The sequence below is a fragment of the Lonchura striata genome, chromosome 2 (assembly GCF_050655825.1).
Source record: "Lonchura striata isolate lonStrDom1 chromosome 2, ASM5065582v1, whole genome shotgun sequence".
NCBI classification, from domain to species: Eukaryota; Metazoa; Chordata; class Aves; order Passeriformes; family Estrildidae; genus Lonchura; species Lonchura striata.
The window spans coordinates 21,213,226-21,235,680 of record NC_140704.1 but is presented as its reverse complement, the minus strand read 5'-3'; the positions used below and the strand labels follow the sequence as shown (position 1 = coordinate 21,235,680).

The 22,455-nt window shown below is 37.8% G+C and overlaps 1 protein-coding gene across 3 annotated transcripts in view; it reads right to left on the bottom strand.

The window, feature by feature from the left end:
• Window positions 1-15,318, bottom strand: part of MINDY3 (MINDY lysine 48 deubiquitinase 3) — a 50,083-nt gene extending 34,765 nt beyond the window's left edge. The window contains exons 1-9 of one of the 3 annotated variants that reach the window (XM_085566206.1): window positions 14,654-15,024; window positions 13,215-13,290; window positions 8,510-8,589; window positions 7,330-7,387; window positions 6,723-6,896; window positions 3,145-3,196; window positions 1,175-1,289; window positions 670-743; window positions 133-212 (exon numbers count right to left, since the gene is read on the bottom strand). In XM_085566206.1, coding sequence (XP_085422332.1) covers window positions 133-212; window positions 670-743; window positions 1,175-1,289; window positions 3,145-3,196; window positions 6,723-6,896; window positions 7,330-7,387; window positions 8,510-8,589; window positions 13,215-13,290; window positions 14,654-14,695 — 751 coding nt within the window. In that variant the 5' untranslated portion in view covers window positions 14,696-15,024. Of the gene's footprint in view, window positions 1-132; window positions 213-669; window positions 744-1,174; window positions 1,290-3,144; window positions 3,197-6,722; window positions 6,897-7,329; window positions 7,388-8,509; window positions 8,590-13,214; window positions 13,291-14,653; window positions 15,025-15,167 lie in introns of those variants that run through there. The other 2 variants (XM_021551759.3, XM_085566202.1) reach the window with 2 other exon arrangements.
• Between the last annotated feature and the right edge of the window lie 7,137 nt (window positions 15,319-22,455).

Genomic DNA, 22,455 nt, shown 5'->3' with positions numbered 1-22,455 from the left:
ATTTGAAGTCTACTTAATTCAAAGGACAGTAAACAAGGAGACTAACAAAACAGAAATGGAATATATTCTAAATCTATAGGTCAGCATCTCAGAATATGTAAAAATAACAAGCATAAACTAGCACCAACTTACTCATTCCTGAGCATTCTCTGTCTCCATCCCACACATTAGAAACAGCATGTCCAGTCAACAGCAGATTAATCAAACTTTGGCTACACAACAGAAAGAAAATATGTGAGAAATAAGAAATGAAAAAGGATGTGAAATTTATTTCAAAAAAATGTGGTTTTCTATAACAAAATAAAAAAAATTATTGGATTACCCAAGCAGACATTTTGTAACTATTTTCCATTAACTAGTGTGTATTTTAATTCAGGAATGCTAATTATCATCTCTTCTCTTTCAAACACGAACTTGATATAGAATGTAGGCCTGAATTTGACAATTATGCATCTGAAAATTCAACGAGAATAGAAGCATTTCCTCAGAACTGATGTACTAATAGGAGTTAGCAGTGAAATAGACACACCTTTCAGTGTTGCTTTTAGTTATTTTTAAGTTACAATTGAGTATCTCTTTCAATGTCAGTAACTTCCTAAAAGAATGATCAGTTACAGAAGACCAGAATTAGCCCAAAAATCTATTTTAAGTGGTACCAAACTTTTTTACCTTCCATGACCATAAACAGGATCTATCAATGGCTCAGTTGCATCTTCAATTTCATTTTTTATGTTTTCTATACCCTGTAGAAAAATTAGAAACAATTTTTCTGTCTTAAGGAATGAGCTGCAACATTTATACAACAGAATGCAACAGTGAAACATTGGGAGGCTGATGTTTTTACATGAACTGATAACAGGCTGCTTTCTCTTCAAAGGAAGATGTTTTCAAACATCCTGCAAAGAAGGATGTTTTCAAAATGTGTAAGTCTCCCAGATCAAAAGAGAAAACGACAAAACAGAACCCAGAAAAACCAAAGGACTAAGCCTTTCAAATTTTTAACCTGGAACTGTATGTAACATAGATGAAGATACCATTTCATCCATTTATCTGGACTTGACTTAGTTCATCAGTTTATTTATTCACCTTTTGCAGAAAAAGGGTTACATGATCAAACTTTCTCATAACAAAGAAATAAAACCCACCCAAAAAATACATCAAGCAACCCACAAACCTTTATCAGTATTACAGAATACAGAAAGAGCAATACTCCAAATCTGTTTGTCCATGCTGAATATTGATCCCAAACTGCAGCCTTCAGTTCAGGGAAGCTTTTGAATGCTCGTTTGCTACAGACAAAAAACAATAACAAACAAACAACAGAAGAGAAGTATGTATTTAGATGAAGCAATAGAATAGTGTCACAAAGCACTACCAAGAATTACTAACACCTAACATGAAAATATCAAAGTAGAACAGCTCTGGTGTTATATACAGAACGACACAGCAGATCCTCTAGAGTTATGGTAACTGCCATCTGCAGATGATAAATAATTCTGGAGCAAAATGCAAAAATGAACTATTTTTATATGCAAACACTAACCATAAAGTTACATATACAAGGGAAAGAGCTGAGTGGCTTGCACCACTACTATAATTCCATAAAACACTGTTACTGAAATTGCAAATAGACTATGTCACCAAAATAACATTTACATTATACAGTGTTCTGAATGACATTCAGCTCATAAACAATGGAGAAATAAACCTTCTGCTTAACCAGGTAAGACAACCTTTCAGGCTTTTGAAGCAATTATTTTATTTCCCATAGGAATTTGACTTTGTTAAGACACTAGCTCTGGAAAAAGCAAATAGTTCAAAACATTGAACAGCGGTACATTGACATTGGGGATACTATCTTATTGCATAATATGGTGACTGCCTGAATGATAAGGTAACACCATGTGATCATATGTTTAAAAAGGAAAAAAACTGAAATAAAAACTGAGGAAGGGAAGAAATTCATCAATATCCCAGTGAAACAACACACTTGCAAATCCTTGGGTAGTTAGAGTTAAATATTACATTTCAGAACACAAACATTAGTTTGAGTAATTCAAACTAGACAATAATCTTAGCTTATCTTACACAAACAGTACATTATTTTCTTTCTGATTTATTGCACACTTTTAGTAAGCTTTGTTTAAAAAAGAAACAAAGATCTACAAATATGTATCCATAGATGGGTTTACTCTGGCTAATACTCTATGTCTAAACATCCTTTCGTCATCAGTAGAGTACCTACAGCATACAAGGTATGCAAGGAAAAGCCAGTTCTGAAATACATCTCATGACTAAAGGCAAATGCCAAAGTATTGATTCCCAGTGAGAATGACAGAAAAAAATTTATTCAGTACCACAAGTCCAAAGACTGAAGGGAAGAGCAGGAGAGGAGGAGAAAGGGTGGGAAATTAGTGTTTTGATCAGCTAAGTTTATAAAAATTTTATATTCTCCTCTTTCTTATTTCCTTATATGACAATAGGTTTAAAAATTAAACTATAATTACCACTGATAAAATGAACTGTGGTTATTTCAGTTGTAATTAGCAACATTTTCCATCTTAGATGTTTTTTGGAATTCTGCTGCTCTTTATTTACTGTTTGGGGATTGATTTGTATAATATTTACCCAACTGTTCACTGTGAAGATAAAAGGCTAACTAGAACTGTGAGCTCTGGATTTAGACCCCCAAAAAAGAACAGTGTTTAAAGTAAGAAACAAAAATCAGTCTTGTATATGAAACATTTTAAAAAAATATTTATTATGATATCTCAAATCAGGAAAAAGTACTGATGACATTATATAATTATTGAAGATTATCATCTTTAACTTAAATGGTAATCTTGATTGGACTCCCAGAACTCTGTTTTCATAAACTTGAAATGCATAAACCATCTAGCCAATTTATCACATTCCATTGCTCCAGTTTTATTTTAAATTCTAATACTTATGCTCAAAATTAAATTCCATTTAAAATGGCAAAAATGCAAAGAAAAAACACAAAATCCTCAAACCAGAAATTGAAATCTAGGTTTAACCTGATGAGTAATACATAAGAAGTTCCTCACCATACCCTTTCCAGGCCTGTGAATATAAATACAACTTCAAAATATTGTATTTTAAATGTTCCAACATATTACTTACTGAATTAATGCATGAAATCGCTCAAAGCCAAGCTCTTCGACAGCCAAGGCAGCTATACACAAGAGACACTTTTCAGCACTACACATGGCAAAAAAATGACACAAGATACACACAGCAAGCTAGAATACTTTCAAGCTCTAATTATATTTTTAATCCTCTCCTGACATTTAAATTTAAATGATTAGTATAAACTAATTTACTGCAACATTAAGATTCCACCACACAAATTAGTAAGAACATTTCTATTTGGACTAATCAATTTATTAAAAGCACAAAGCCACTGGCGTGTTGGAAATATTTGTCATATACTGAGCTGTTGATTTTGTACAAAATGTGGCTGTCACAAAGTCACCAAGCATATGCATACTATAGATATAATTTTGGAGGTCAACAAGAAGTACCATTTCCTAGAAAAGCAAGCATGATTATTTGGATCATTTTATCAGTGTAGGTAAGCTGTATTTTTTCTTTGAATATATACCTCGGTTACCGAAATTTAGTTTGGTTTTTTCCCCTTTAATGGTTATTTATTACAAATGAAAAAAGAATTATTCTAAACAGCATTACACATTCTGTTTTTAAATAAGTTCCCGTTGTTTTCTTTCAATAATGGATAAACAGCCTTTCAAATCAGTGTGTGTCCAGGACATAAAAAAAATACAGCATTAGTGTCTTCCCAAGTTCAACACAGGCTTTATACCTTTCCTTTACCTTTCTGCTAGTAAAGCAGTACACAAAACAGACAGATCTGCTTTCTGATTGATACTACCTGATGCTGAATATTTAAACAATGTTTGATCACCAAGCTACAGAATGTGGCTGCATACAATCCAGTTAAGATCTGAAGCCATTAGGGCTAGTACCACTGATCAATTCTTCCCACCAGAATTCTCCAAAAGGCATTTTATGTCTATTCTGATCGCATTTCGAAAGATGTACTTAATTTGCCCTATATGCAAATAGAACTGATTCTTAAGCAACAGAATACTTTCATTTTCTACTTAAGAAATACAGCAGCAGCCTTAAAAATTTTAGTTTTTGTCATTTGAATAACTATAAGGAATTGCTTAAATTACCAAGAGTAAAATAGGACTTAAAATAATGTATTTTTAAGACATTTTAATAAAATATGAAACAACGAATCTAAATTGCAGAAAATGCTGCAAAAACTAACCTTGCTTGAAGAACACATGTTTTTGTAAGCAGAAGGTTAGAGGGACTAACTCATATAAAGCAATCTTTGAACCTGGGAACTTGCACTACTAATGCCAACACATGGCCAACAATTGACTTCTATACACCACAAAAGCAGATGAAAAATACTATTGCATTCAGTAAGTGTGCTCGAATCCACCTTTTGTTCACAGAGCAGGATGATAGGCAGTTTCATTCTGTTACTAAAGAACAGAGTGAAATGCTAAGATAATTACTATTTGAAATAAAGGGAAATAAGTAGAAATTCTAAAGAGAAGTAGAGCCATACATATCCCAAACAATGCTAAATAAAGACAGTGCTTAGTGGAACGAAAAAGAACAAACAGCAAGAGAATGTGAGATGCATGAGAAATACAATTGTTTAGAAATTCTTTAAAATGATACTGTATCATGCTGTGTCTAAGCATATTTCATTACTTTGTTATAAACATACCCCATATTCAATTCTCAAACACCTGCCATATGGAACTGTATCTGCAATACTCCTTGCTCACCCAACTCATCTCTTAAGTCCTATCAACTATGACAATGCCAGTTTCTATTTTTATTGAGTGCAGCAGCCAAGCAAGAAATAAATGCGATAGCAGCTACACAACTTTACATTACTCACAGTATCTTCTCCTCAACATCTCTGTCCCATCCCTAACCAGGTTAAGATGTTTTACAGGTAAATAGCAGGACAGAGGAAGGGAAAAAAAGCCCAAACCTAACTAAAACAGATCTTAAATCAGTAAGTGTACAGTATTACACACAGAAGCCAAAATGCTGTACATAGGAGAGGTGCACTCAGTGTCTAGCAGGGAATATGGACTAGAAACAATGAAAGAAATGAACATTGCCCATGACACAAGCAGGCTGTGGAAATATATCCTGGCCTTCCTTGAGCACATTCCATATTATTAAGGACAAGTCAGGCAGAACTTGAAGACTTGCACAGAAATGTGAAAAAATGAAAAATGTAGTTATGTAATAGAATGGATTAGTTCATAAGTGTCAGGGTTGAGAGTAATTATTAACTTGAGTGTATGTTTAAAAAACATTGTTGAACAGTTTCTACAGTTAAAAGTCCTTTGGAATCAAGCAATACATTAATTAATAAGATCCTGTAGATAACTAGTCTCTGCTTCACTTCATCTAGAAAACAAACTTCCTATCACTGGCAAGACAACTAAAAAAAGGAAAAAAAGAAATTTCAGAGTTACAGCTGCCTTATCTTGCAAAGGATAAAACAAAAAAGTTGCAGATAAAACTTCCTGTTATAATACTTTTTCTTACTTTATAATACTTATTCTTTAAAAAATGCTCACCTTGGAGCTCTTATGCACAGACTGTCTGTTTTTTCAATTAAATATAATTTTAATTATTATTGTTTGAGCCATCTCAAGCACAGGGAGTACTTGCTAGAAGCAGATGAAGATGACTTTGAAAGAGCTCCAGGCACAACAAATTGCTATAACTAGCTGCACACATATAAATTCTATTTGTCCAATTCTTATTTTGTAGTTATGCCACAAACTGATGAATAACATATTCCTTCCACCAAAGGATAGCACCTCTATAAGCAATATGTTCTCATGTGAAGAGATTTTCATACTTCTTAAGGCACAAATTGTGAACAAAAACCAAAAGAAAAAGCAGCTTATCTTTTAACACATGAGATCTTTCCTGTTCAAAGATTAATAAATACATCTCTCTGATCACATGTGCACAAACTTCCCATGTCACTGACTCTAGTAGTTAGATATGACTGGATGCCACATCTTAGTGCAACAGATGATGTCTCCTGGATCCTTAATGTAAGTAACTCATGAAGAAGTGAAGACATTTTGCAAAAAGTAGTTAACTGAAGAACTCCAAACTTCCAAACTACAAAAAAAAATATGGTAATTTACCAGAAGGTGATTTAAATTGTTTGGTACTGCACAGACAAATGGAAAAAGGCTACTTCTCCATAACAGAGGATCCAGAATAATTTAGAATAAATAAAGCATTGGAGAATTTTATACAAAATTCTTCTGAAGTCATAAATGACAAGAATTCTTCCAGTGTTAAGAAGCATGTAGATGTTTCAAAATTAAAGATGCATCAGGTCCCAGTAAATTACAAAATAAAATTGAAGACTATGGAAATTGCTGAAATTCTAAAGAAACATACATGTTAGAACTCCAGTGATAAGGCATCACATTGCTTTCAGCAAAAAGGATGAATGCCTCTAATTACAACAGACAAAAATCTGTCTTTTGCTAATGGAATCACAAAGGCAAACCCCCCCACCTGTGAATTAATAAAACAGCAGTGGTCCTTCAAAAACCATGTAATACTTCATTAAGTAATGGGTAATTTAGCACAGAAATGCATCTTACAAGGTTGCTCCTCTTGATGACTAGATTCTGCAGGACTTTCAGAAATACTAGCAGTTTCTTCGGTTGTTTTTCCTCTTATCCATGTTGCCAGACAGTATGACTCAGAATTATCAGAGCAAGCCATTTCCAAAATATCACATAGTGTATGACAGAGAAGGTTCTTCTGCTCCTCTTCTGAAAGATCAGAAACCTACATGAGTCTGATTGCTGAGAACCATTGTCATTCATATATAAGCTACTAGTATCTGTTTTATACATTAATGCGATCTAAATAATTATTACTTTTATCTCATTAATTACTAATGTTAATTGCTCTTCAACTATACTGGACCAAAGATTATAAGGATGTCTTTAGAAAAATGTGATTTTACAGGATTTGTAATCCATTCCCTTTCTTAATAAAGGATTTAAATTAAATACTTCTAGAACACAGAAGTATTAAGGACCAGCACAGACCTCACAAATAGGAGTTCTGAAGCACATAGAATACATATAATATGGACAAACACAAAGTGTGACATATTTTAAGTTTTTTTAACTAATGTATGTTTTACAAATAAAGAAAATGGAAAAAAAAACGAGGGGGGGAAAAAACGTGTCTGAGTACCTGGACAGTCTCTCCAAGAAGACTTTTCACTGGTAAAAAGCCTCTTCAAAAGGAATGCCTTTGTTACCAAAGAATAAAATAATATTAAAATACAACAAATACAATAAAATAAAAACACTACCTTTTGCGTTATGTCACAAGCACCAAAGCATTTTTGCATGTTTTTAAAAGACTTTCAAGCTGCTTACCATTCAGAACAAGACTCTGTGCCTGCCCTGTTTACTGACTTTTCCCTGTCAAACCAGCTACAAAGGTGGCCTCGTAACTACCACTGAGTTTTAACCTTAAGTACACCTCAAATGCACATAGTGCATATTGGCATATGCACCTCCAAACTCACAGGACTGCAGGAAAGGAGGCACAAATGTTTTTCAGTATAACTGACCAGTGTTACAAGACATCTCTAGTCACTAACTTTAGTAGATAACAAGCCCACCTCCTTTAACTATTTCAAATAATAACCAGCAGATCAGGTTAAAGAAATCCTACGCATCTCCACATCTCCTATGCTTTGTTTTATCATCAATGCTAACATAATGCTGCAATTAAAAAAAAGCAAAACAAAAAACTCCAAGACACAGAGAAGGAACAATGAAAAAAGAAACTTAATGAAGCAGAGTCTTGCTATATCAGGTATTTTTAGCACCTCAGAAACAGCTGGTTCAGATTTCACCGCTTTCCTGACACATTCACCCTGTTCTCCCATTACAGATATTTTTTTAAAACAGATTTTTTTTAGCAAACATTGTTAGATGTGAAAATAAACTACTTCAAGTATTTCTAATACAAAATTACAAAAAAAAAAAAAAATCAGACACTGTGACACATACATTACCCTTAAAGGCAGGGAATTCAAGAGATATGAAAGGATTAGGATTAAATTTGTATCTGATCTTTTCCTTCTCCCTTTTACAATGCATTCCTGATTTTGAAGTTACTTCTGCTTGGATCAGCCTGCTGCATTTCCTCAAACAAATGTCCTTCTGCAAATTTATAGTTCAAAATCAGCCCATGCTCATCCCTGCCTTTTTACAGATGTTTTGTCTCCTCCACACTTTAATTAGGAAATCAAAATACAACTGACCTGCAATTTTTTCATTTTTATTTCAGCTACAAATATATAAAGAACAAATTTTGGGCTCACTGATTTTAAACGATTCCCACAATAAAGGCATCTTACCTGCACAGGTGCTATCACTGCACAAGGGCCACCTTCAAATTGCTCTAATGCAGTTGATTCAGAGTCACTAAAAACAAATCCTGTCAAATGAAAAGATTTTATTTAATTAAATATGTAAACAACTATGTATATTCCTTTCCTAACAGACATGACACCTGATTTATTTACCTTTAAAAATCAGGTTTTTGTTTCCTTGATAATGTAACTGCATATGGTTAAACTATCTGAAGCAAAAAAGTCATGAATACAGATGAAAGGGCAGACATTAATTATTTATATCTTCAATTAAATCATGACCACAAAGGTCCAAGAGTTAGAGTTTTAAACAAAAGAAGTTTTTAACTTAAACCATGGTTTTTATTTTATGATAGTTTATTTCTTATCAATAAATATAAATTGGTCTATTATTTTGTCTACATCTGTAATAAAAATACATCTTGGAACCTTCACTGAACATACAAAATACACTTCTATTCCTGATGAATGGCACAGTCTGCCTCCCACTGATCTCATTTTTGACCTATCAGCACATCCTATTAAGATTGAAATATGCTGAGTGGCTTAAATATTCACTTGCAATCCCTGCATCAAACCTCTTAATGGTGTTCTTTCACAGAATATACACTACATTCACTGAGATGCAACATCACCTATTTCCCCCCTTCAGCTTTAATGCTTTGTATTAATTATTTGCATTTAGAATTATATTACAGTGACATAATAAAGCAAATACTGGAGCAATTGCAGCAAAATTGTTTCATTACCACCTTGCCCTTAAACTTGTCTTTAAGATAGGTGATTCTTATCTTTCATTTCTCATTGATAAATGCACATGCAATTACCTTGATGAAGCTGACACACAGCAACTTAAAGTGAGTGGTGTTTTGCATTATCCTTTTAAGTAATGATAAGATTGTGCCAAAGTCATTCTAGTTCACAGTAATCTAGAAACCATGCAACTGTAGTCAGCAAGTAACCAGCAAACACAAGCAAGTGGGGGCAGGCAGAAAGGGGATACACATGCATCTTATCATGGACTGACAGCATCAGTCTCAGCAGAAAGTTCCATGCTACTCTCCCACAAATTCTCCTCTGCCCAATTCTGCAGGATTACATTCTGCCACAACAAAAGCACTCTAAGCCCTGGATGTGAATTTGAACTGAGGGAATGCATCCCCCCACACTACAGCATGGCAAGTACATCATCCCAAGCAGCAAGAGATAGGACAAGTGCACATTTTGTACACCATACTTCATCACAGAACAGTAGTTGTTCCACAGCAATGTGAATTTTTATTTTTTTTAAAGGATCAGGGTAGACATGGGGTTTCTGCTGTATCTGACCAAAGGCCCCAGGTTATTTTTAACTACATGTGCAAACATACATTACAAAGATGTATTTTATATCCAAAACCTAGGTGCCTATGTCAAGCTGACATACTTAGATCTGGCATCACCTGATGTGGCAATGAAGCTCCATTAATTCCTACTTGAAGCAAAGTTTGCATTAATGCCATTTCACTGCCCTGTTAACATGCCCTACTAAGAAATATTCAATCCCTTTAACTTTCTGAATTGGTTTGTGCAGGCTTGGAATATTAAAAGGTAAGTCCTCCTCTGCTTTGAAGCGTTACTGCATGCCATCTAAGCACACGTCAACAAAAGAGCTTTTTTAGTTTTTTTAATGATTTGTTTCTGCAGGAAAACAACATACTTGGTTGTGGTACCACTAAACCACACTTAAGAAATCTTGAATTTGCTTCACATTCTTCAGGCTTCTTATAGAAGGCATGAACTGTCTCAGTTTAACCCTGCCCTGTTTTTCAAAATTGCTTCCTAAAAACAAAAAACATCAAGTGATCCACCAGAATGAATACAAATATGAAACAGACAATGTAAAGTCGGTATCACACAGAATTTCACAGAATACAACCACAGGCAAAACACATATAAAATACCCAAGGAAAGACTTCTTATTACTTAAATGCTGCTTAATGCTTAATAAATATTAAGATTCTAAAAGCTGTTAAGCAAGACAATGGGCTTCAGGCAGTATGGTCTTGCTCTTTTAAAAAAGTTTTACCTGAGCTGACTTCCAATTCTGTAGAATTTCAGAAATCAGCAGTCCAAACTCCAGCTGAGTTCAAGTCTACCTCAGCCTTAAACCACACCTGCTTACCTTTTTAACCCTCTAAAACAGTCACATTTTGGGCAATCTCTGTAAACACTCATCAAACCCACATTCTTCCTTCCGATCCTTAAGAATGACCTGGCCACCCTTTAAGCTACTAAGATGAGCATCTTTGATCCAGAGTAACTTCTGCTTACTCTCTCTCAGCTTTTCATATCTATCATACAGCTCTTTTCACTCAAAGAAAAAAAAAAAAAGGTGTAACACAGCCAAAATATTGTTTTAAAATTAATTTCCTTGTCTTTTATCCATGAGTATAATTAGAAACATTTCCCTGCAAGAAACATAAAATAATGTCATTACCATATATCTTCCGTGTCATCTCTAACCCTATTAAACACTGCACTGACCCAATTTTTTCAACATCGCTACTGCTCTGCTGCTTTAACCTTTTGGGGCAGCGTGGCAGGGAGATGAAGTGGATCTAAGTTCCTGTTGGTAGCCAGTGCATTGCCCAATATTTTGAGCAATGACACTGAGAAATTAGTTTGTCCACTATAATCACACAACACAAAGTTTTATTCTCCTTATTTCCCCATTTTGCATTTATGAATGTCCATATTTCTTTCTTGCATCTACTTCTTAGCTCTTCTATGTACAGTTTACCAAAATTAGTGTATGACTTACTTAACCACTGTTGTCCTTCATCTAATATACCACATCACAGCCCAAAGTACTACAAAACCCATTCAATCTTCTATTATGACTACTACACTGCCTTCTTGCATCTTTTTATTACTAGCCTATTTCTAAAAAATATTTTTTTTCCATGCAAGGCACCATAGATGTAACTGTCATTTCACAAAGGATGCTGTGTCTCTTCAGTATTTTCACTCTGTACAAAACTCAGTTCTACCTGACTGAAGAGACAAGGGAATTAGCAAAGAGCACGCAACACTAACAGGCGATCCTTGCTGATCCAGTCTAGCTATAAAGACGCTGCACTATCCACCTTTTGTCCTAGAATCACAGAATATGTTGAGTTGGAAGGGAACCACATGGATCATCAAGTCCAACCCCTGTTCCTGTACATGACACCCTAAGAGTCGTACCATGTGCCTGAGAGTCCTCCTGTCCAAACGCACCTGAACTCTGTCAGGCTTGGTGCTAAAACCACTTACGTGGGAAGCCCGTTCCAGTGCTCAACCACCTTCTGGTTTTTCAAACCTTTTCCTGATACCCAACCTAAACCTCTTCTGACTCAGTTTCATGCTGTTTTCTCAAGTCCTGTCACTGGTCACAAGAGTGAAGAGATCAGTACCTGCCCCTTCAGTTCCCCTTGTGTGGATGTTGAAGACCATGAGGAGGTCTCCCCTCAGTCTCCTCTTCTCCAAGCTGAACGAACCAAGTGACTTCAGCCACCTCTCACCATGGAAGTGCATTTCTTTTTCTCTTTTGGGATACAAAAACTGCCTGACAGAAACACTAGAACAACACATTATTACCCAAGCATGAGGTTTACAATGTACCTTAATGTTTCATTATTTCTCTAGCACTGGGAATAGAATGATACCCATTTTGCTGGTGGCTTTGGGTTTTCCATGCGTATCATTACAGTAAAATGAAACTTCTGAAATTTTCTGTGGGGAGAAAAAACCTCAACAAACAAAAACCATTTTCCTGCCCACATAAAGAAAGGAGGATTTATTATAGCAATACCACAACAAAACTCCACTGAGCAGATTGTGGCTAAAGAGACAAAAGTCCTGTAAGGGATTGAGGAATGTATACAAACTACCTGGTAGGCTACCAGGAAGCCACAAGAGAATCCAAACAAAATGGACCTTTTTACACTGTATCTATATACACAAACTGTACTTCCCACTATGCTTTTGCAGTTAAATGCTTCTTGGAGAAGACCAATCCATATCTTTCTTTCCAAGAACCAGGGAGAACACAGCTTAGGTAATTCTGAAAGGATGCTGTGCCCAAGCCTGCCAGACACTTATATTGGACAGACATAATGTCTCATGTCTTGGGGATGATCTGAAGAGCAGTTCTATACATGAAATTTGTGCCTTGGATCAATGGAGAAATTTACTCCTAACATAGGTATGTTCCTTTAGGGTTCAGTCATCTTCTCAGCTCCCTCCCAAGTCTTCACATCTATGCCAGGAAACACCAAAGAGCAGACTGAGGCTTTGGACTACATTCCTGTGTCTGCTTTCAGGATTCTAGTAAATGGAATCCACAAGGTTCAAACTCACACAAAAACCCTCACAACAACTTTACAGCCATACCTTTGTTAGGTCTGGAATAAAACAAATATATTTAAAGTTGCCAATGCAGAAACCTGAGGGAATTACTGCTACTAACTTCCAACAAACACCCACATGAGCTGGAGTCAGTTCTGTATCTGCTTGCAAATCAGCCCGTCTTCAAACGAGTATGATGGTCAATGAGTCTGGTGCATAACAGAATGCACCGTCTTCACTGAGAAACTAACAGCTATCAGTCTTACCTTCCCCAACACCCTCCCTACTGCCTACTTTTCTTCCCAAATGAAAATCATACCTCTCAGCTTCCAAAGGGTTTGAGAAAGGATCAGATGATGTTCAGCAAGTATCCAAAATAAATGCCAGTGCTGGCACTACAATCGAAAGAAATAAAAACAAACAAAAAAATCCAACCCCGAATTAGTTGTTTGATGCCTTCAGCACTTTTTATGTGGAACAGAGTCTATCTTTTAGACTTTCAAGTTTTCGGAAATAATAAAGCTTTATATATTCGTTTGTGTGTTTTTTCTTTTAAATCTTGATGAGTCAGTGTTGATGGGCCTCCTTTGCAGCAAGTAAATGCTGCAGAACTTTTTCAACAAGATAGAAACTGAAAGCTGGGTGAAAGTATTATGCAGTGACACAAGGTAAGTGATTGGAACTGACTGTTTTGATTCTCAGTACAAGACCTCCAAACAGTCTAACTTAATGTCACAGGGGTTTGCTACACAAAATTGATTATACTGAGAGGGATACAGAGAAGGTAACAGATACACTACATATTCTAGTCACAGGACTTTCCCTAAAGACAGATTGGAAATAGCTCCATTGCAGAAGCCACCAAGAACTCCAGAGACCTTTTCCATTAAGTCTTCACTCAATCACAAGTACAGCGCATTATAACACACATTTTAACAAATTTTGAAATTGCTGAAATTTCTCATAAAACTATCTTTAAACCTTCAAATGTGGTAATCCAACATTACCAGTTAAATAATTAAGCCTTTAAACACCAATTCCTCTTTTCTGACTTTGCCGACACCTTATACTGAAACCGCAACATTACCAAAACTTAAAGAGATATTACAGAAAGTAATTACATATCAATAAACAATTTTATTAGGAAAAGCAATGGCTTTGCTGTGCCTGCTTAAATTCTAGATCTTCGGAGGAATTTGGCTTTTTTTTCCTAAATATTTATCACTGAGTTATCTGAAGACAGATAAACCTAGGAAAAAAAATATGAGTCTGGTAATATACTATGTCCAGTAGTGAGGAGCAGCTATGTAGCTCCCAAATCTACTGAAACGATACAGATGACAACAACCTTGTTAAAAAAATAAAAAGGAACAGAGGGCACTAAGAAACTTCTGTTTCAAACAACTTTAACCAAAGACCTGGATATATTTCTTTTTTATCTATAAATTCCACTATACACTATTTCACCTACAAATTTTCTCCAGGAATCAATAATTTTATCATGAACATGAATCATTACTGCAATTCCTCCAAACCCACAGTCAGTTATAGAAAAGGCTATTATTCCCTTCTTTCAGCCAGGACAGGCACACAGACTGATTCCTTGCATGTAATTCTTATAGGCAAGCATTGCAACTGCACTTTTAAGGATCACCAACAAGTTTCCATCAAGAAGAAATGATGCATTGGATACACAACTCAGATGCAGAAAAAACCACCTTACAAATACGACACGTTCCCGCGTTACTAGTGCTTTACCTCTCGACATGTCCTAATACTGGCATGCACCTGCTTCCACATGGTCAAATAAGCAGTTCAAAAATCAAATTTGTCTCTGTCCCAAGTTCGGCCCCGCTTTACTGTGACTCATATGTTCATCACGAAAAAACCAAAACCAAAGCACAACTTATGTTCGTTTCCACAAGCTACGTAAAATCACGGCATTAGACGTTGTTGTTATATTTAAGAAATTCAGACCCTTCTCTAGGCAATTTTAAGCTCCTGTGGAGATGTGTGAGTAAAGACGATTATGCTGCAAAAAACCACAATAATTATTTAGCAAGGGAAGCTGCTGCATCATTTTCCCGCGTGGGCCAGCGCCGAGGTGCCGCTGGCACAGGCGCAGGAGCAGCGCCCGTGGCACGGCGCCCCTCAGCGCTCGGACCCGCGGCGCGGGGGCGGCGCGGGGCGCTGCGGGCGGGCGCTGCGGGCGTGCCGCGGCGGGCGGGCAGCGGGGCGGGAAGGGCCGGCGGGGCACGGCGCACGCAGGTACCTTGCGCCCAGCGGCAGAAGATGGTGTCGGCCAGCCCGCGGGGCCCGGCCTTCTTGCCCCACACCAGGTGGACGAGCTCCTGGCCCGCCTCGGACATGGCGGGGCGGCGGCGGCCCCGGCGCCGGGCGGGCGCGGCGGCTCCGGCGGTTCCGGCGGCCCCTGCGCAGAGAGGCGGGGCGGGGCCGCGCGGGCGGGGCGGGGCCGCGCGGGCGGGGCGGGGCCGAGCCGAGCCGAGCCGGGCCGGGCCGGGGCGGGCCGGGGCGGGGCCGCGCGGGCGGGGCGGGGCCGCGCGGGCGGGGCGGGGCCGAGGCGGGGCGGGCCGGGCCGGGGCGGGGCGGGCCGGGCCGGGGCGGGGCGGGCCGGGCCGGGGCGGGGCGGGCCGGGGAGAGCCGGGCCGGGCCGGGCCGGGGCGGCTCTTCCGCTCCCCCAGCAGGCCCTGGTGCTTCCGCGGGCCGGGGTCGTGTGGGGCTGGTCGGTGCTGTGACAGGTCCGGGACGGAGCTGTTCCCTTAGGGAGCAGCCTTTCGACCTGAACGTTCCCGAGATGAAGCTGTTTTGTAGTCGCACTTGGAATTTTTCCTGCCGTGCGCAGCCTAAATGGAGCTGCGGTGTTTTGCCTACTTTCTTAATTGCTGTATCGATAAGGTTGGAAGGGAGCTCTGGAGATGGAGAATCATAGAACCATCGGTGTTGGAAGAGACCTTTACGAGCATCATGTGCAACCATCACCCAGCAGTGCCACCGTAACCCCTAAACCACATCGCTGAGCGCCAGATCCTGTTAAACACTTCGGGCATGCTGGCTGCACCACCTCCCTGGGCAGCCTATTCCAATGCCTGACCATCGTAATGCTGAAAAAGGTTTTTCTAATAATCTAATCTGAATCTCCCTTTTGACAGTCAAATCTCCACATCAGCTTGTCCAAGCCTTTTCTAAGGCGAATCACCTGTGACAGGAAAGTTTCCAGGTGGGATTTGAATGTCTTTGGAGAAAGGCTTCATGACCTCCCTGGGCAGCCTGTGCCAGTGCACTGCCGCCCCCAATGTAAAAAAAAATTGTACTTTATGTTGAGGTGGAACTTTGTGTATTTTAGTTTATGGCTGCTGCTCATCTTGTTGCTGGGCACCGGTGAAAAGAGCCTGGCACCACCCTCTTGGCATTCACCTTTGAGGTATTTATCTGCATTGATAAAATTCCCTTTCAGTCTTCTCTAGACTGAATATGCCCAGTTCCAGCAATCCCTGCTTGTACAAGAGATGGTGCAGTCCATTAATCATTTGCTTGGCCCACCACTGGACCCTCTCCAGTAGTTGCTTGTTTTTCATCATACACTTAAGTGCTTTTATAAAGATTGAGCACATATTGAGGCTATTACATGTACAATCATTCTCAATTAAATATGAAAATAACCAATATCAAGCATGCTTCTGAGTTTTCTGACATGTCATACCACAAATTGATCAGAAGATGGGGTGGTTGTACTTCTGATTTTTAAATGTTTTCAAGTATATGCACAGTTAAGCATTTTCTGAATAATTACTGACAAGTCATCAGTTTCCTTCAATACCAATAATCAGAATGGATTCTGGGAATAAATAATGCAATTATAATGGATACTTTTTGATTTTTAGCATGAAGAAAGAACTTCAAACAATGAGAAGAAATGTAATTAGAATTAAAGGCATAATGACAACAAAATTAAGTTCTGTATGTACTATAGCAAAGGTCATCATGTTGCTAGGTTTTGTGTCTTTCAAATCGATAGTGCAGTAAAAAAGCAAATTTTGATATACCAGATAGATACGCCAGACTTGAAATTGTAAACATCCCATGAGCAGGAGGAAAATACCAAAGTGCATTTATTTTAAAGTGTGTTGTTTCATATACATGTGAAGTATTTCAGAAAAGTAATTGTCAAAATGGTGCCATGGTGCAAGTCTAAGTCAGCTCAACAAATTTCAGACTATATCCATTAACAGGAAGGTTTTACAAGGCAGAGGAAAGAAGTGCAAGTTTTAGGCCAGCTTTTCAAGTTCCTGGGCTTGTTGTAGGGAAGAAAATTTATATTGTCATGGATGCTCAGGGTGCAATCCAAAAAACAATTCAGTAGAGGGAAGAAGGCACTGTAAAACAAGGATACTGAACCTGCAATGGGGTGATGGCGACTGCTGTATGGCAGAGAAATTGTATAGCATCACCCAGAAGCACCAAAAGGCTGGAAAAGCTCCTCCTCCACTTCCATCTCTGGTGTCATGGATCATTGACGCTGTTGAGGCAGATCAGGAATGAACAGACTCTGCTCAGAAGGCTGCTGAGAATAGAATTCCAATTTATTTCAAAATGCATTGCTCTATATACAGAGCCTCGTCCAGGCTAATTCCATTGGTCCTGAAGTGAAAACAGCCAACACCATTGGTGCAGAGTGCATGACACACAGTGATAGAACTTAACTATAAACAATGTGAACAACAAGGAGATAAAAGGTTATTTACATTCTTCTCCAACTCTTTCCCAGGCTTCTGCCTGGCTAGAAATTCTCAGTTTCTCTCTTTGAATCTGAGACCGACAGATCATCACTTCAAGAAAAAACATTTTGTGTGTCTACAGAAGGGCAATGAAGCTGGTGAAGGGTTCAGAGAGTGAGTCATGAAGAGTGGCTGAGGGAGCTGAGATTGTTTAGCCTGGAGAAGGGGAGGCTCCGGATGGGCCTTATCACTCTCTGTAGCTACCTGAAAGCAGGTTGTAGCCAGGTGAGGGGTGGGCTCTTCTCCCAGGCAACCAGCAACAGGATGAGAGGACATAGTCTCAAGCTGCACCAGGATTGGTTCAGGTTTGACACCAGGAAGAATTTTTTATGGAGAAGATCATCAAGCATTGGAGTGGACTGCTCAGGGAGGTGGTGGAGTCACCATCCCAAAAGCTGTTCAAGGAACGGCTGGCTGCACGTGTCACTCAGTGACATGGTCTAGTTGACAAGGAGGCGATCTTGAAGGACTTGATGGGCTTGATCTGGAAGGTCTTTTCCAGCTTAAATGACTCTGACTCTGTGGTGATTGTGGAAATGAAGCTAATGAGCATGCCCTTTGATTTCATAGGAACACACAGGTATTCACAGTGAAACTTTCCCACATGTAAGGAAAAGCTGAGTCGCAATCTGGTGAGTTGTGAGCCAGAAGAGATTCCACAGTTTACTGTGATCTAAATTAAAGTGCAACAAATTTACTTTGTCACCATGGAGTGGAAGAATGCTGATAAGCATTCTTCAAATCTGTATTACAGACCTGCAGGTGACCTAGCAGCTCATATCTCCTGTAACATTACAACATAAAATTAAATATATATTTCCAACCTGAGTTAGAATGACAAATTGCCACATTTTGGTGCAGCAGCAGTATTTTGTGACTGGTTTGCAGCTAATGCCTTGTGTTGTGTAAAAATGCTCTTACCAGCAACTGATGTGAAATGTGATGTTGCTAATTTGATCTGTATAATTTGGTATGAGAAAACACATTTTCAGAGTTACTCACAATACTGGCAAAAGCAAAGACAATAATGAGAGACACAAGATGTTAAGTGATTTCACCCATCTTGATTTGGTTGGCATACAGAACATGGAATTCAAAATAGACAAATAAAAATTAATTCTTCTAGGAACAAGGGTGCAATTCTGGGGATATGTGCCAACTGGAACAATCTGTCATGCTGGTTAGGAAAAGCATTGGGAAATTATTTCAGAAATACTATGAAGCATCACTGAAATCATTAGCCTCACTAATAAAAATGGTAAAAAAACTATATATCAACTGTGGCAAACAACACTATGAGCAAATGAGACTCTGGATGTCATCAGTTTTTTATAAGTGTTGGGTATTCATAAGATAATGATGTGTTGCATATGTCTATCAAAGATTTGGACAAGAAGCTTTAATGTGAATTTGTGTAGATAGCTGAGTTTCAGTTAATGAGCAGGAAACTAAAAAGGATGATTAGAAGAAAATACAAGATCAGTTGTACAATAGCACATTGACAGCTATGCTAGATTTCAGAAATAAATGTAGGTGAATTGAAGTCAGAACTCTTAACAAAGAGAGTGCAAATCTGCATACTACCACTTCAAAATAGTATTTTAGAAAATTATGAAACTGGTACTTAAATCCTTTTTCTGTGGACTCTGGGATTTAAAAACTCGTCTATGAAGTCAGGGCTTAGTGGAAGATAAACAGCATCTTTATCTGCATTTTGGGTCTTTTAAGTCCTTCAAGTATTTAGAGGTGTGAAAACAGAGAAAGACTGAAAATTACTGCTCTGCAGCATTGTTTAGTTATATTATGAATAATATGTATCGATTTTACACTGCTTTTTCAAATAGTTTCTCTTAATGCAGTGGGTTTTTTTCCTTTTTTTAATGTTGGACTGCCATCTTGTGGTTGGTTTGGTGACTTAAGGGGCACCTTTTTTTCTTTGCGCAGTGCAGCTGATTATCTTTGCAGGCTAGTGTGGTGGGTTTAGGGTTTTAGGAAAACATAGCAGATACTGTTCTCTCCCTTCTAATCTCTAATCCAAACTCAAATTAGTTTGATTCTATTGGTTGCAGTATGTTACATTTTAGAACAGCTCTCCACTAGACAGAAGGAGTAGGTAAAGAACATAAACGTATAGTCTCCAAGTAGGCAGTCCCATTTGGTTTACTTAATATATTTTTAAGAATTATATCTCGTCATGAAACTTTTTATTGAGAATTTATGGGTTTACTGCTATGAACTGTTGACAGACAGCAGTACAAGTGACAGACATTGTAGATTTTTTGCCAGACATAACTCAGTAAAGTTCATCTACACTGAGATAGTTTTGCCTTACTTGTCTTTAAAAAAGCTGGCTTGGGTGATAGGAAAAACAAATCTATTAATTAATAGCAGGCTACTTAGTCCATACAGATCCATAGGGAATTGCAATGGTCTTGTATTACTAAATTGTTCTGAGGAGGTAAAAATGCATATTAAATGTTTCTACAGTTCCCTCTTCTGTTTACTCCCTTCTTTTAATTACCTCACCCTGTGCTTCTGCCCTCTCAACCCAACAAAACAAAAATCAGTCTATCAATCAGAGCTGTATAGAAAAAATGTTACTAAGAAGTTGAAACTTTTGGTAGGCTAGAAAATATTGTTGAACCAAATCACAGAAAAGTTTAGCTGTCTACCTGTTGGGGTTGGATGCCTGCTTCCTACTGGTGTGAATCTATCTGGACTTTGTTATAGTACAATATGAAGTGCTATATGACTATTTGCTTTCAGGGTGATCACTGAGGAGAAATTTTAATATCAGAAGTCATGCTCAAAACTCCATTTGTGCACATTTGTGATTGAGGAATGATGAATGTCACCAGCTTACAAAATGTTGATTACTCCATCCCTTGTTGGAGAGGCAAGTTTTGGAGTGTAGCTGACATTGATTGTTCCAACTGTTTCTTCTTACTGAAGGGGTTAATGTAATTGCATTAGCAGTAATGGCAAAGTGGTGATGGGAAGAGAGGCTGATCCCTGTTTTGTGCTGAGGTCAGAAAATGGGACAATATATGGAAGAGACAAGAACATGGTCATGCTTATCTGCCCAGTGTACCCATCCTAAATTGTGGTAGCTTAATAGAGCGTTTTGTCTGGCAAAGGAAAAGGTCCTACAATCTAGAGCAGATTAAGGTGCTTTTTGCCAGGAGAAAGACTGGGAGGAAAATTGGGACCCAAAATTTAAGTTCTTCAAGTGTCAGGAGACATCTTATGGCCCTGACACTTTCATGGTCCCCTTTGTCTCTCCTTAGACCTCTTTGTTTTGAGAAGAGGGTAAAACTTTCATTTTGACCTATGTATTAGAACCAAATTCTCTGAGAAGATAAGAGTCCAAGTCTAAGAACAGAAGGCTCTCGTGTCTCTTATTTCCTCTTTTGAAATGATGAATTAGTGTTAGGTGGAAAAATTTCCTAGTTTACTGGCTCCTACTGAAATTACAGAAGAGAGCAAAAGGGCAATTTCATAGTAGGCATCTGCCCTCAGAATCTGTTGATGAGACTAAACAAGCCAGTGATTGTCCTGTGCATGTGAATGCTTGGGATTGTCATCTTTGTGGAATGGGAAGGCATTTCAGAAGAATCACAATTTTCTTTGATAGCATGGTAAAAAAGAATTATTTCTTGTGTATATATAATATATTATTTCTTATATATATAACATATATATAAATAGTGTCTTAATGCTATAGACAATAGATTACTTTTGGGTGAGCTGTTTAAAACTGATGGAGCTAAAACTCCATCATTTGCAGTAACACCAATGAGTGAATATCCTTGTACTCCTAGGATAACCTACATCAGATCATAACCATTCTACTCACTGTTGCATTTAATTTAGGATTCATAAGTGTATGGAAGAAGAAAATGGATTATTTCAAAAACAGTCATTCATTTTTTGCAAGTTACCATGGCAATTTTCATGTTGTTTAAAGACAAGAGTAATCTTTTCCCTCCCAAAGCATCCTGAGGTTCTCTATTATTTTCAGATAAAATGATCTTATGGAGACTGGTAAAGTTAAACATCCATTATCTTTACATGGTCAACTTAGTGTGTAGCTCTCAGCATGTGCTTTGGATTATGGGCTTCCAATTTTTGTGAAAAAAAGAGAAAAAAATGACAGTGTAATTGGCAAGGAAAAAAGTAGGTAATTATTAAGACTATTAGTAGTATAATTAAATTAAGGATGTCAAGTTCCAGCACAATGATACTAATACTATATCTCTGGCATTATTAGTTAGAAGTGGCTCAGGTAAGCTTAAAGCCCAATTATGCAGTAGGCTAATAACTTGCTGTGCAGTCAGTATCCTCTGGTTAATTGCAGAGTTTGCCTGGCAGTGACAATGCACAAAAGGGAAGATAAAAGGCATTTAGATTCATCAAATTTAGTAATGTGAACTGCATTTCAAACAAAAAAGTTATTTGGTACAAAGCACTGGATTTTTGATTTCAGAAAAAGTTGAATTGAAACAAATTAATTGCACTGGAATGTTAAAATAATTAAATATACATTATTTAGTCAAAATCAAAACAGGAAAGTTCCAGTCCTCTAAAAGGAATGGTTTCCAGCAGAAGATGCCATCAACGTGTTTAGACTAGCTTTACTTTTTATCTTGGAAAGTTGGTTTGACTGGGGAAGTTTTGTTTTCAAGCAGTTGATGTGTTGGGAGAATGCAGAATGAAGAAGTGGTTCAGAGGTAGGAGGTTTACAGGTTTTCTGTTTCAAAGTCC